Source organism: Atta colombica, unplaced genomic scaffold, assembly GCF_001594045.1.
Source record: "Atta colombica isolate Treedump-2 unplaced genomic scaffold, Acol1.0 scaffold89, whole genome shotgun sequence".
NCBI classification, from domain to species: Eukaryota; Metazoa; Arthropoda; class Insecta; order Hymenoptera; family Formicidae; genus Atta; species Atta colombica.
Window position 1 is genome coordinate 1,318,071 of NW_017259582.1, and position 14,837 is coordinate 1,332,907.

The 14,837-nt window shown below is 29.2% G+C and overlaps 3 protein-coding genes across 5 annotated transcripts in view; 1 reads left to right on the plus strand and 2 right to left on the minus strand.

Annotated features, from left to right (window-relative positions):
- The window catches only part of LOC108693257 (protein Dr1), a 6,825-nt gene extending 1,363 nt beyond the window's left edge, over positions 1 to 5,462 (plus strand). Inside the window, exons 1-2 of one of the 2 annotated variants that reach the window (XM_018202114.1) lie at positions 2,111 to 2,189; positions 4,414 to 5,462. In XM_018202114.1, coding sequence (XP_018057603.1) covers positions 4,425 to 4,928 — 504 coding nt within the window. In that variant the 5' untranslated portion in view covers positions 2,111 to 2,189; positions 4,414 to 4,424 and the 3' untranslated portion in view covers positions 4,929 to 5,462. Of the gene's footprint in view, positions 1 to 2,110; positions 2,190 to 4,413 lie in introns of those variants that run through there. The other variant, XM_018202113.1, reaches the window with a different exon arrangement.
- On the minus strand, positions 1,281 to 3,894 carry LOC108693190 (proto-oncogene tyrosine-protein kinase receptor Ret-like). Its single transcript, XM_018202002.1, has 9 exons — positions 3,662 to 3,894; positions 3,355 to 3,577; positions 3,120 to 3,283; positions 2,799 to 3,045; positions 2,621 to 2,724; positions 2,431 to 2,554; positions 2,007 to 2,364; positions 1,783 to 1,868; positions 1,281 to 1,703 (listed from the first exon to the last, which is right to left on the minus strand). The coding sequence occupies exons 1-9, from the start codon at positions 3,892 to 3,894 to the stop codon at positions 1,281 to 1,283; spliced, it is 1,962 nt and encodes a 653-aa protein (XP_018057491.1).
- LOC108693256 (protein SMG9) overlaps positions 5,284 to 14,837 on the minus strand; it is a 27,293-nt gene continuing 17,739 nt past the window's right edge. For both annotated transcript variants that reach the window (XM_018202112.1, XM_018202111.1), the window contains exons 3-9: positions 11,444 to 11,487; positions 9,789 to 9,975; positions 9,401 to 9,697; positions 9,116 to 9,260; positions 7,097 to 7,217; positions 6,902 to 7,013; positions 5,284 to 5,369 (exon numbers count right to left, since the gene is read on the minus strand). In XM_018202112.1, coding sequence (XP_018057601.1) covers positions 5,291 to 5,369; positions 6,902 to 7,013; positions 7,097 to 7,217; positions 9,116 to 9,260; positions 9,401 to 9,697; positions 9,789 to 9,946 — 912 coding nt within the window. In that variant the 5' untranslated portion in view covers positions 9,947 to 9,975; positions 11,444 to 11,487 and the 3' untranslated portion in view covers positions 5,284 to 5,290. The remainder of the gene's footprint in view (positions 5,370 to 6,901; positions 7,014 to 7,096; positions 7,218 to 9,115; positions 9,261 to 9,400; positions 9,698 to 9,788; positions 9,976 to 11,443; positions 11,488 to 14,837) is intronic.

Sequence of the window (14,837 nt, forward strand, 5' to 3'; positions counted from 1 at the left end):
GGATTAGAACATTTATTGTCAATTTTATTCTTAACTGTTGAATTTATATTTTATTCTTAACTATTTTAAATATGCTGTACTTGCTAGGACTCTGAATTATTTTTTAATAAAATATTTTATTTTTCAATATTAATCTTTATATTCCATAAAATAAAACTTTATGATTCAATCGATAGAAAATAAAGGCGTATAATGATCAAAGCTGGATTTTTAACGTTTAGATAATGATTACTATTATGAGATAGGCGCTTAATATAAGATAGAAGCGTTTCTGCCGCTATCTTATATTATAAACTAATAAACGCTATCTATTGGTTCCACCATGTGAATTTATTGCTTTTGGATTGAAAACTTTAGCAGAAAATTCATTATTAAGTCATGTCCGTAGTCATTGTAAAACAAAATTTTAGAATTTAGATGTTTTCAAGTTTCATTGAGATGAGCATTTAAACCTTATTTATGATTTAATAAATAAATATTTGGCAATAAATTCTTCATGTGATAGAATAAGGTCATACTAATAGAAAATATGGAATATGTTGAATTGTTTAATTACAGAAGTTAGATTTGATGATCATAAAACCATAAGGTGTGGAAATTAATATGAGATATCCAGGGTATTCCTAATATGAAATAACCCAGTTCCTATGTATTATAGTGAAAATCGTTGCTAAAATATAAATGTTATTGTATAATAATAAAAAAGACAACCGGAATGAATGTCGAATGTCTATATTTGCGATGCTTGATTCCAACTACCTGAAAACAAATTTTGGATATAATCTATCGCATGTTCATTTTCGCGCACGTTGGGTTGTATTTTAGAAACATTAAATAAAGTTTTTTAATTGCAATACTGATATACTTTGCTATCGATTTCTCGGGGCATCTCATATTAGGAGCACAATTTTTTTACTTTGCAATTTGCTCTTTGTATATTTCTTTAATTTAAAAAAAAATGGAATTTGAATTAAATTTTATGTAACATTATCTTAAAGTTTATTAAATCCCCTTCAAAATGACCTATTATTTTTTTTTATTCTGTCTGTAGACTTCTAGCACTTATCCAAAATGAACTTGTTCTCTTATAATAGGCGCCTTTCCTCTATGTACTGTATTTGTAATCATTTAAACTGCATGTCAAATTAATTTTTTTCGGACTTAGAAATGCAGGTAACAGAAAATATTTACAATTTTAATAAAATATTCATATTTTAGTTTTATTTTCTTATAACGCACATACATATGTATACATATCTTTTCAATTAATTCCAAGATTATTAATATAATAGCATTGCATAACAAGGATTGCTTGCATCGTGCATAGAATGTAAAGATTTTTTTAATATTTGCAAATTTAAAACAAGTTGTGCAAAACTAGGTCTATCTTGTGGAACCATATTCCAACAAGAACACATAATTTTATATATATTGTGAGAAACTGTATTAGGACATGTCAAACGACATTTATCTTGAATTAAATAATGCAATAACTTGTTGTCTTGTATATTAGCATATGGAAAAGAACCTAGAGTTCCAATTTCCCAGAGCACAACGCCAAATGACCAGACGTCACTTTTAGAAGAGAAAGCATGATTGCATATAGCTTCTGGTGACATCCAACGTATTGGGAGTTGACGAACTTTGCCAGCCATGTTATTTATTACATATATTCCATTTCGTGACAAACCAAAATCAGAAATCTAAATCCATAATAAATCCATAATAAATAAAATTTGTATATGCTATTTTTTAAATAATTATTATACAGATGTCTACTACCTTTAGTGTTAGATCTGAAGTAAGAAGGATATTTCTTGCTGCCAAATCTCTATGTATAATTCCTTTAGCTTCCAAATGTTCCATTCCTCTTGCAATATCAAACGCAAACTTTATAAATTGTTGATTTTCAATTGTATCGTACAAATTTTCGTTATCATTTTTGTTTTCAACAATATTCGCACATTTAGATATAGTCTTTTCAACACTATATAAAAGTTTATCACCTGATTTAATTTTTCTTCTGTAATGTAGATATGCAAGCAAATCTCCACCTTCCATATATTCTAAAAGTATGCATATAGGATTGTTAGGTAAAGTACAGCAACCTATAAGGCTCACTAAATGTATATGAGAACCAGCTGCCTTCATTATTTTAATTTCTTCCAGTAATTGATGTCTGGCTTCAGGTTCGTTACATGCATCAGAACATTGTGACATTTTAATAGCTATTAATATGTTTTTATTGTTGTTTAAGCTACCTAAGTATACTTTACCAAACTGTCCCTTTCCTAATTCATATATAAAATTTATATATTTGTATGGTACTTCAAATTCATCTTTTTGAGCTTTGCAACATGTCTCCTATAAGAAGTTTTTTAAATTAAAATTAAAAATTTTTTTTTAATTATTTAATCTTTTTCCATTTACCTCAGATTTTTGTTCGACATATACATCGAAATTACGTCTCTGAAAAACTAGATCTGGCCATTGAGTTAGTTTACAAGCGGAAGGAGACACTGTTTGTCTCCTATCGTTAAAAATAAAATGTTTGCTATAATAAATATACAGTAATTATTATATACATACATAAAAAATGTTTAGTAAACTTTTTACTTACCGTTTGAAAGAAAATACAAGTTGATACCCATTTTTATTATGTGTTGATATAATACCAATAAAGCCTACTATAACACAAATGACAATACCGGCAAGTAATAGCCACTATAACATAATCATATAAATTTAATATTATACATATACATATATTAATTGTTAATATATATTTTTATATATACCATAGTACTCCTGTCCAATATTTTAATTTTGCTTATATCAACAATGGTGAAACCACCTTGAGTTCCTAAACAATTTCGATAATCCATTGCAGCTACCAATATTTTATATCCATTTTTTACTTTTATATATTGATCATCAATTCTCATGTCCCAATTAAAGGTATTTATTGTAGAAGTCACATTACTTATCTTTGTGATATTATACACAGAATGTCCCGCTTTTGATATCAATAATGGTATGCCAACACTAAAATATTGCATCATCATTCAAGCAAAATGATATGACAATAAAATTAATAAAATAAAATAAAAAAATCCCACCTAATTATATAAGAATAAATGTGAGAATTATTCGATGTACTATTCCAATTAATAACTATACTTTCTCTTTGTCGGATTACTTCTACTTTTGGAATAGGCAAGGTAGATTTTGCATCCGCGCAACTGCATTTATGTCTTATACATTCTGGAACTCTATAGATGACCTATAATATAATGAAAAACATCTTGGAAATTTCATATAATATCTTTTTATAATGTTAATTTATAATTTCACCTCTGGTAACTTTCTTATGGGTTTAACTCTCGGATTGGCATACACTTGTATTTTGTACGTACAATTTGGATGTATTTGTATATCCGATATATCACCCAATAATTTATTTTGTGGTACTAATATGCTAAATTGACTTTTATTTTGCACATTGTAGAACGCAAAACCTTCTGTACATTCTGTCCTATTTATATCAGTTTTTTTTAACATACTTGTAATCATAACACTATAACACATATTGAAATTTTTTATTATTTATATAATATCTTTATAAATAATAATTATTAAAAAGCATTAATTAATGCAATACCTGTATGAAGAAAGTTCTTTTTCTCCATTTGATGGCGTCCAAGATATATTCAATTTCAATGATTTTAATGCAGTATTGCTTTTGAAATAACTTTCATCTTCTGAAACGTACACTGTAATATTTTCGACAACGCCAGCAAATTTTGTTATATTTTTTGCATTTATTGCATCAGAATATAAAAGCAACACCATAATTATATCATATATTAAAATATATTTACACTGTATAAACATCTCATTTTATAGTATATTTTCTAAATAATTTAGATATATTTTTATACTATTTTATATTTTTATTATAATGTATTAAGTTATATCAACAAAATGTTTACTTCAATCAATAATACTGTGCTTTATTTCAACTTCAAAGTTCGAATAGGATTTATCTTTAGCAAAATATATATCTGGTAACTCTTATCTGATAATCGAAGTGCTTAAGAACCTTACGACTTCCTATAATGAAATGATAAATGATCTTTTCATTGTAAAAATAATACATATTATTTAAGAGATAATAATTGAAAAATCATAAAAATTATTAGGAATATATAATTATTAATTCCATAAACTACATAATGATTATAATTAATGAAAAATTTATTCTTATCAACAATAAAAATTAATATATGTATATATACATATATTTTTTTTTATCATAAATCATATTTACACACATATGCACGCACGCACGCATACGCACGTACACGCACGTACACACAACTGTCTTCAACACTTTCTTATTTAATATTTCAGAAATTACACAAATGGCCTCGGCTGCAATGTCACCAAATGACGATGACGAACTTACTCTTCCTCGTGCATCAATTAACAAAATAATCAAGGAAATATTACCTCATGTGCGAGTGGCAAATGAATCTAGAGAACTTATTTTAAACTGTTGTACAGAATTCATTCATTTGTTGTCTTCTGAAGCAAATGAAATTTGTAATCAACAACAAAAAAAAACTATAAATGCGGAACATGTTTTACAAGCACTTGATAAATTGGGCTTTGGTGATTACAACGCAGAAGCAGAGGCTGTATTACGGGATTGCAAAGCTGTAGCGGCTAAAAGAAGACGTCAAAGTACCAGATTAGAAAATTTGGGAATTCCAGAAGAAGAATTATTACGTCAACAACAGGAGTTATTTGCTAAAGCAAGAGAGGAACAAGCAGTTGCAGAACAGCAACAGTGGCAACAATTACAAGCTGTTACACAAATGGCATCCATGCAACAAGGTGACAGCGAACAAGAAGATTATTCATAAAGAAATTCAAATGATGAAGTTCGTTTGTAAAATCAATTTTTTTTTTATGTAAGAAAGATATTTATAATATTTAACATAAAATAGGAGCAAGGAAGCGGAAAGAGGAAGAGAGGAAAGATTAATAGAAATGGAAACAATAGCGTTGAACAAAATGAAAAATATTGAATGCAAATTCTATTATTTTTGAAAACTGTTTTTAATAATTTAATTCTACAGCATATTTTACAATAGTGTATACTAAATAAACTTTACATTTCTTAATTTAAAATTATAATATGTAAAAATGATACATAATAAAGGTGGATTAATTATATATCTTTCATCTCTCTTTTTATGTCCTTCTTTCATATAAATTTTTAGATTTAAGGCATTAATCTTCCATATTCAGAAGACAGATGACTTTTCTTTATAACTTCTATGACTTTTGAAACGTAATGATACCTATCGATAATGTTCGCATTATTTTATTACACTTATAAAATAGACAGATTTCTTGTATTCTTTTTTTTGGAATAAAATTGTATATTCTTGTCATTCTTGATTTTCTCTAAAGATTTTATTTATTCTATTATTGGGAGTCAATAAGTTTCCGCCGTTTGCAAAAGACGGCGCCACTAATAAACTATAGTTAAAATTGTTCGATGTAAAACGACATATCGTAAGATTGGACATCCGGCAACACCATAATCTTGAAATATTAGCGATTTTGTATTAGCATCATATATTTTTTTTTATACGAAAATGTCGACTTTTGAGCCGAATAAGCGTCATTTGCGGGAACTTTTGATTTACTTCTTTAATTTGAAGAAATCTGCAGCTGAGGCTCATAGATTGCTTGTAGAAGCATATGGTGATGCTGCCTTAAGTGAGAGAAGTTGTCGTGAGTGGTTTCAAAAGTTTAAGAACGGTGAATTTGACATCGAAGACAAAGAATGTAGCGGAAGGCCGAAAGTGTATGAAGACGCGGAATTGGAAACATTATTAGATGAAGATTCGTGCCAAACGCAAAAAGAACTTGCACTTACATTAGGAATGACTCAACAAACAATTTCATATCGTTTGAAATCATTGGGAATGATTCAAAAGCAAGGGAATTGGGTTCCATATGAACTGAAACCGAAAAATGTTGAACGCCGATTTTTCACATGTGAAATGCTGCTTGCCAGGCATAAAAGGGTTTTTGCATTGTATAGTCACTGGTGAAAAATGGATCCACTACAATAACCTAAGAGGAAATCATGGGGACCACCTGGCCACTTCAACATCGACAACCAAGCCGAATATTCATGGAAAAAAACTCATGTTGTGTATTTGGTAGGATCAGCTTGGTGTCGTGTATTATGAGTTGCTCAAACCGAACGAGACCATTACTGGGGCTCTTTACCGAAACACAATTGATGAGAGATTGAGCCGAGCACTCAAGGAAAAACGCGCCCACTACTACTCCAAGCATGATAAAATTATTTTCCTGCATGATAATGCTCGACCACATGTTGCGGCGCCGGTCAAAACCTAGCCTTAGAAACACTCAATGAGAAACCACCCTACCCACCCGCCGTATTCTCCAGATTTGCTCCTTCCGATTACCACTTGTTCCGATCGATGACGCATGGCCTGTCTGAGCAGCACTTCACATCATATGAAGATACCAAAAATTGTATCGATGATTGGATAGCCTTAAAAGATGAAGCGTTCTTCCAACGCGTTCTATCCACATGCTACCAGAAAGATGGGAAAAAGTAGTGGCTAGCGATGGCCATTACTTTGAATAAAACATTATGTACCGTTCTTTCACAATAAATGCTTAATTTTTGATAAAAAACGGCGGAAACTTATTTGTACTCCCAATAATTTAATAATCAAATCATTAGAATACAAATAGGAATCGAAAGTAAGATAAAGAATAAATAAAATAATTCAATATCGGATTAAAATTTAAAAAATATATAAGTCTTAAAATATTATCTAATTACCAATTTTTTTCTGTTAACACAGAAGGTGTAATTGAATTCCTAGGAACTCCATATATCTTTGTTCGCAGTTTATCTATAAGAAATTCTTCATTTTCACAAAAAATCATATCTTCTGCAAAAAATACGAATGCAATTAAATATATTAAATGTTAATATATAATTTTTCATAAATGATTTCATAAAATAATCTTTTACCTTGTTTATTTCTCGAAGGTATCAAAAATAAATTTAAACCACTTTCTGTCGAACAATGATTCATATCTATACCGCTATGAGTTTGTAATCGAGAACTAGAAAATATTTTATTATAAAAATCCTGAAAAAAGAATATAAAATTTAAAATAATAATAATTGAAAATAGAATATAAACAAGTTTCTATATTATGATATATTTGATGAGACTATAATTTTCCTATTCTTAATTTCCTTTTCAGTATTAATTTATATTTTAGTAGCTTGTTCTATAAAATAAAAACGCTGTTTAAAACGTTATATGAAATTAATTGCAATGTAATTTAGAAAGGCAATTAGAAGAATTATTTCCATAATGCAATCGAAATCAGTCGATAGAAAAAATAATATAGAAACAAATTAAATTTATAGAAATTTAGATAATTGGAATAGAACAATGGAAAAGATAAAACTAAAAATATAATCAAGGCCAATATTATAATTGATTTTATAATTGTTTTTTATATTTAAGAATTAAGTACAGTCTTAAGATGTCATGAACCAATTAGAGGCTTATATTAATCATCTTAAGACATTATTTAAAACGATCTTAAAATAACGGATTATAAATATTGGCCTAAGTTTAAGGTCGATATTCTTTCATAGTTCATTCTTATTTCAAAATGGTCTTAAGTAATATCTTAAAATGTTAATATGGCTCTATGATTGATTTATTTTATTACATCTTAAAGCTACTTAAAGTTTTGAGTAATCACTGTGGTTATATTGGATCGTGATATAATCGAGAAATGACATGTTGAAGTTTCTTGTAAGCTATTGTATACTTAATTGAATAAAATAATGAGATCGCTTTAAAATATTTGTAAAAATGAATCAAAGTTATCCTTATGCTCCTCCTTTGATAGTTAGTAAATAGTAAAGCACGTAAAAGTGAAAAGGCTTTGTATATGTAAATAAACATTAGTAAATGCACTTCACATGCTCTTTGTTTATTGACTATCAAGCTAACTTTTCATGCGTAACACTTTTAGCAAAAACTAGACGCAGCAAAATGTCATGTAATTTAAATTTTAGAGAATTGATTGGAAGTGTGTTATCTCACAAAAAAATTTTAACCAATAATAGCATTTTGCTGCCACAGTATGCTACGCATGAAAAATCGGGGAGGAGGGAGGGGAGGAGGAGTGGAATAGCTTCGGTCTGTTTTTACAACTGCTTTAAAACGATCTCATTTTATTTTATCCAAATTTTCTTTATTTATGGAAATGGCTATTTAACAAGTTTAGCTTGTCAAATAGGATAGCATCGATCTAGGTAACATGATCGCGATAGCGCACATTTCGTTTATAATCAGTGAATGGAGACATAGAAAATAACCTGGTGATCTTGTGGATTGAAATTATTATTGGAAAGTAAATAAAGATTATAGTAAATTGAAAGTTGCTAAATTGAGGAATTGAAGGAAGATTTAAAGAAAAGTGAGCGCCTTTAAGAGGAAAAAAGGCCGAACTTATACAAGGTGTCTCTTAAATAAGATTCGAGCCGCATTTTGGGCGTAGAATAGATCAAGAAGAATGAAAACATCTAAGCCAATGTGCGATGAAGCCGTGCGAATATTATATATAACTTTATGTTTTGCTGCGATTTACCGTTTTTTCATTTCCTCTTTCGGGGAACCGATGCTTTCCTCTATTTTTGCATTTGTATGTCACATGCCTAGCATGTCAAAATTAAAATATTTGTCTTTATATACATTTTCATAAACAGACGTAATTTGACATGTCTCCAAGCATACTCCTATCGGCTACAAGTGGCAGTCATCATCTCCATAAATGACATGAAAAAAATGGACACTTTAACGCGCCATTTTTTATCGCTTATGATCCAATAATGGTCACAGTGACTATTTAGGAGCCTTAAGATAAGACTAATAAGTAATAGTTTAAATATAAGAGTTGACTATATTTAGTTATAGAAGATAAGACATATTTTGAAATAGATACATTATATGTGATAAAATACCTTCATTTCATCAATAGTAGCTGGCATAAAATCTTGCAATTCTGCTTTATTATGCAAAAATATAACATGTGGATAATATTCTACATAATCTTGATCTATGACTGTTGTTGAGGACGGTTTTAACATTTCTGCAGTTTCTAAAAATCTATAAGAAAAATAGACTTCATTATATATTGTATAACAAAATACAATAGACTTCATTATATATTTAATAACAAAAAGTAATTATATATTAATAAATTAATAATAAATATTTTATTATATAATATTTTATTACAATATTACCTCACTAAATTTGGATCGACAAACCAATCCTGCACAAATATAATAACATGGCACACTGAAAATAAAAATGCTGCAAACTGAAGTGATTGTAACTCCAAATTAGAATCACTATTCATAAAATCAGGTGCACCTTTTTTCTGATCAAAGGATGCAGCAGAGTCAATCACAAATCCAGAAAGAATTGGTTGTGTATCCAAATATATTACTCTATTTTTAGTTATAAAAAAATCTATTCCAGTGGTACAATTTGTACTACTTTCATAATGTGACAAATCTTGAATTTGAAAAATGTTAGATCTAATCATATAAAATAAAATTATTAAAATAACATTAATTTCAGTAAAAAAGAACTAATATCACATATGTTGCAAATAAACGTAATACATACGAATAATGTGATGTTAGCAGTGACATGATTGTTGATTTACCGACACCTTGTGCACCTAAACATCCAACGACTAAAAAATCTTGTTGATCATACAAAAAATCTATTGAATTTTCACATAGTTGCATATTTTCATCCATGAATTTGATGCATGTATTCATTTCAGGGCATATGGAAAGTATACGAATCGCTGAAATATCATTTTGATATCTTAGGTAATCTAATATTTTATTTATCGTACGACAAATTTTTCAAGTTGACTGGTTGCAGGATAGAGAAATTCTAGAATCTTCTATCTTATAATGAATCAATACGCTTGAAAAATTTGTATGATAGATGAAATATTAGCCTACTATTATAATTTATTTATATTTTCATAATTTATTTATTTCGATAATTTATTTCATATCTTATTGTTAATTTGTTAAATATGAAAACATTGATATATTCTACATTGAGATATTCTAATCTATATTTAAGACATCCTTCTAATCACGAATTCTTTGTTTAATTTGATATCAACTTTTTCAGCAAAGGACATTAATAATTTCCAATTTATAAGCAATTAAAAAAAAACAACTTTACACGAATTAAACTTCAAAATGGATAATAGAATTACTTTTTTATAATCGAATTTTAATTTTAAGTCTAGTTATAAAAATACATGATATAAAAGGAATTTGCAAAAAAATGATATACTCGATATTTTTGTTTAAAAAAAACTTCAAATTATTCAGAAAATCTCATTAAGAAGATATTCAATAGTTTTAAGACTTACGGATTATTTTATACATTAAATATCATAGATATTTTTCAGTACATTAACATCTTTCTAATATGATGCCTGATTGAGCATCAAATTGTTATTAAAAATGGCTTGTCAATTTAATTTAATTTATGATATTACAATAATTTAATTGCGTTTATAAATCCGGAAAACCAATTAGGCGCGAAGTTCGAATGATTACGTACATGAGCATGTACATATATAGTATATACAGTGCCCACCAAAAGTTTCAGGCTGGCTAAATATCTCAGAAAATATGCATTTTTTGAGAAAAATGTTTTTAAATAAAAATTATAGAGTTTAAAAAATCTATTTAATGATCTTATCAGTTTGATCTTGGCGTCGCCAATGTCAAGGTCACATCGATTTTTTTTTATTGGTTATCCTATTTTTTGATTCTAGAATCGATATCAAAAGCTTTTCAGAATATTGCAATAAAGGTCATTTTCATTAAGTATTTTTCGAATTATAACGCTTGAAAATGAAGCAATACCAGCATCATTAATACCCAAGACGTCCGACCGACAATTAAAATCTCTTGAATTTGTTCGGGATCATACTCTGGATAACATTTGTTAAAATCAAGGTTATTGAAGATTGTTTCTCTTATTTCCATTTTTGCACTAAAAATTTATTTTTATGTAAAAGTGAAAATAAAAGAAACACTCTTCAATGAACCACATTCAAATCATATTTTCAAAAATATTTAGCTAGCCCAGACCTTTTGACGGACACTATATACAATCATGTTGAATTATTTAAGCAAAGATCCAGTTTCAACCGTTATAGGCATTTTTTAGTATTGATTGTGTTCTCATATATGTGATCTAAAATAAAGATTCTTAATATTGATTAAATATAAATTACTCACATTCTTGTACTTTTGATGCTACTGAAGATATATCGATATCTTTTCTATAAAAAGAAGAATTATTATATCATGATGCAGAATGATTCAGAACAAGTGTAATAAATTATTAGTTTTATTGGCAGAACTAGTGCACAGTAAACCCGTTGTATACAAATCGATATAAAGATATACGTTTAATAAAAATATATAGAAACGAATTAAACTGTGAAATATTCAATATATTTTATTGTGCTATTTGATAAAATATACATTTTTTTCAATTGAGATATTCTCACTTTTCTCACTTTTACATTTTGATTAGAATAATGTACAATATGTACAAATGTACTTTAATATGCACTGGGTGCACACTTTTGCCAATGAAAAATGCTATATGACAGATTGTTTGAAAAATAATTTTGAATAAAAAACATAAATATAGATCCTGTTCTCAATACATACAGGATGCACGGAATGTCATACCATTTAAATTATCTCATTAAAACTATATTTGTGAAGAATCGGTTTTTTTAACTGTGTAAGTAAATTCTATACGTCAACATCACCAGAGAAGAACAGCAGTTCAGGAATTGAACAAGGACCCAGACATTATCGTATTTCTAGCGGACAAAGGCAACATGATAGTGATGAATCAAACTACAAGATGAAAATATATAAGGTATCTGAGCCGAATAAGATTTAGCATTAAATAAGACCCATTTTTAAATTTATTACTTTAAAACTCGCTTTATGCCTGTAGTATATGCTTAAAACAATGCTGAAACAATGCTTTCAGCCGATTTTCAGTTTGGTTATCTCACTCGCGCAGTCTAAATGTTAATCAGTAAAAGATGTGTCATAGGAAGTAAATAAAAAAGAACTAAAGAATTAGAATCGGTAAAAACACATTGTTTAATAAAAACTTGTGTGTAGCTATTTTTATAACAATCCGTTGCAAAATTTACCAGTATAATGTTTCATAATTTTTACTGATTATTGCGAAGAATATTACTAAGGTCTCAAGAATCTAATGGACACTATGAATTTATTGCTCATTGTAAGTTAAAAACTGTCACCAAAAATGTGGCAATGCTAATATAAGTATGATGATCGATATTGGTGTATGTCATGGTGTAATTATTCAAAATTCTCGATGTTTTTTTATTCTAGATTTATTTTAGAGCGAAATTACAGTACTTTATATGTGTTTTTCGGAAGTGGATGGAATAACGTGAAAATAAGTGTCGATGTATATTGAGATCTTTGTAGTAAACGAAATGATTTCTGTAGATGATATCACAGGGTCTATGTTAAGCTGTTTGGACTGTGTTGAAATGTCGGGACATTTCGAGGTGTATTCAGATGTGTTGTGATGGAAGTGGAGAGGAAGGATAAGGATATGATAAGCCATAGCAGTTAGTTTCAGTATGTATTTGTAGTGCGAAATTTTTGTAGTGCGAGTGGGAGTGGGTGGCAGGATTATCATTTGGATGATAAGGATATGCTTTGAACTGTATTGAAATATTTATTTTTGTAGTGCGAGTGGGAGTGGGTGGCAGGATTATCATTTGGATGATAAGGATATGCTTTGAACTGTATTGAAATATTTATTTCAAAGTATATTAAGATTTTTAAAGTGGGAGAGGGGGGAGTAATATGTCTGATCAATACAAAAATTTGTAATTGAGTTTCAAATTGTATTTATTCAAAATTTTGAGTTTTCAAAAAATATTTATTTATAAAAAATTATGAATATTTAATGAGTATTCATAATCATTCAAACAAAATATAAAAAAAAGGTCCAATAAGCATCATTATCTTTTAATTATAACCGGTACTTTGATGACTTTATGTAAAAAAAATGAATTTTATTTATTTTTGTCATTATAATATTTAGATTTTATAAAGGAAACCTCGAAATTTTTAAAAATATTTTAAGAAAGATATACATTTTTTATTTACAAATCTACTTATTTGATAGAGCACCATATATATTTCGATATAATTCCAGTTATATGGCAGTAATATTATAAATATTTTATAGGATCTTGGGTGCGACGTTCATTATGTTTATGGACATTAAATTTTGAGATATACCAAGTATGTAAATATGAAACCGGAATTTTTAAATAGAAAATACACGTTTATTGCATGAAAATGATAAAAAATATTTTATTCGAAGTATTGCCCATCGGTAGCTATACATTTTTGACAATTTGTGTATACCACGTCAAAAAAATTCCTCATCTTTCGAGGCAAACCACTCATCAAGCCATTTTCGGACGTCTTCATAAGAATTGAAGTGCCTCAGCGAGCGCGTGGCCCAGCGATGAAAACAGGTGATAGTCAGAAGGTACCAGGTCTGGTGAGTAAGCGAGATGGGGTAGCACTTCTCAGTTGAGTGTCTCCAAGTAGTTTTGGACATTGTTGACGTGTGCGATGGTGCGTTGTCGTGGAAGAAAATCAGCTTGTCATAACTTTTCCGATAATGCGGCCTTTTTTCACGCAGAGCACAGTGCAATTTGATCAGTTGTTGATGATAGCGGTGAGCATTAACAGTTTCACCAGATTTTAACAGCTCGTAGTAGATGACACCCTCCTGATCCCACCAAACGCACAGCATCGTCTTCCGTCCGAAGCAATTTGGTCTTGAGGAAGATGTTGATAGTTGGGCGAGATCAACTCAAGATTTCTTGCGTTTAGGATTCTGAAAATAGATCCATTTTTTATCGCCTGTCACAATCCGATACAGGAATGACTTTCTTTTTTGTCTGGCAAGCAGAATTTAGCATGTATTTTGGCGTCGCTCCATATCTATCGTTCAGTTCATGCGGCACCCATTTTCCAATTTTTTGAACCTTCCCCATGGCATGTAGCCGCATGGAAATGGCTGCTTGAGAAATACCCAATTGTTCGGCAAGCATTTTTTGCGATTGGGTATCGTCCTTGTCCAAAAGAGCCTGCAATTGACAGTCCTCAACCTTCCTGGGCCGATTTTCACGCTTCTTGTCACTCAGAATTGTCGTCATTGAATCGACGAAACCAATCTCTGCACGTTGTTTCTGATAAAGAATAAATTGTCGCCATAAGCCTCCACAAGCATTCGATGCAATTCGGCAGTCGATTTCTTCAAATTGAAACAGAAAAGCAAAGCTTCCCGCATATGCTTTTTTTTAGCAAAAAACTAGACATGATTACGAAAGAAAAAATATATGTTGTTGTATGAAATTGCTGATGTGATGCTGATGTGAATTGATGATATGCACTGGTTAATGTTGACAGATGTCAAACACATAAAAAAAAGTGTGTTGTGTGCCCAGGGTAGCTTTGTACGCTCACTAATGCCATCTATGAGCAAACAGCGGATTTAAGCTCATACACATAGTATATATATATATATATATATATATATATA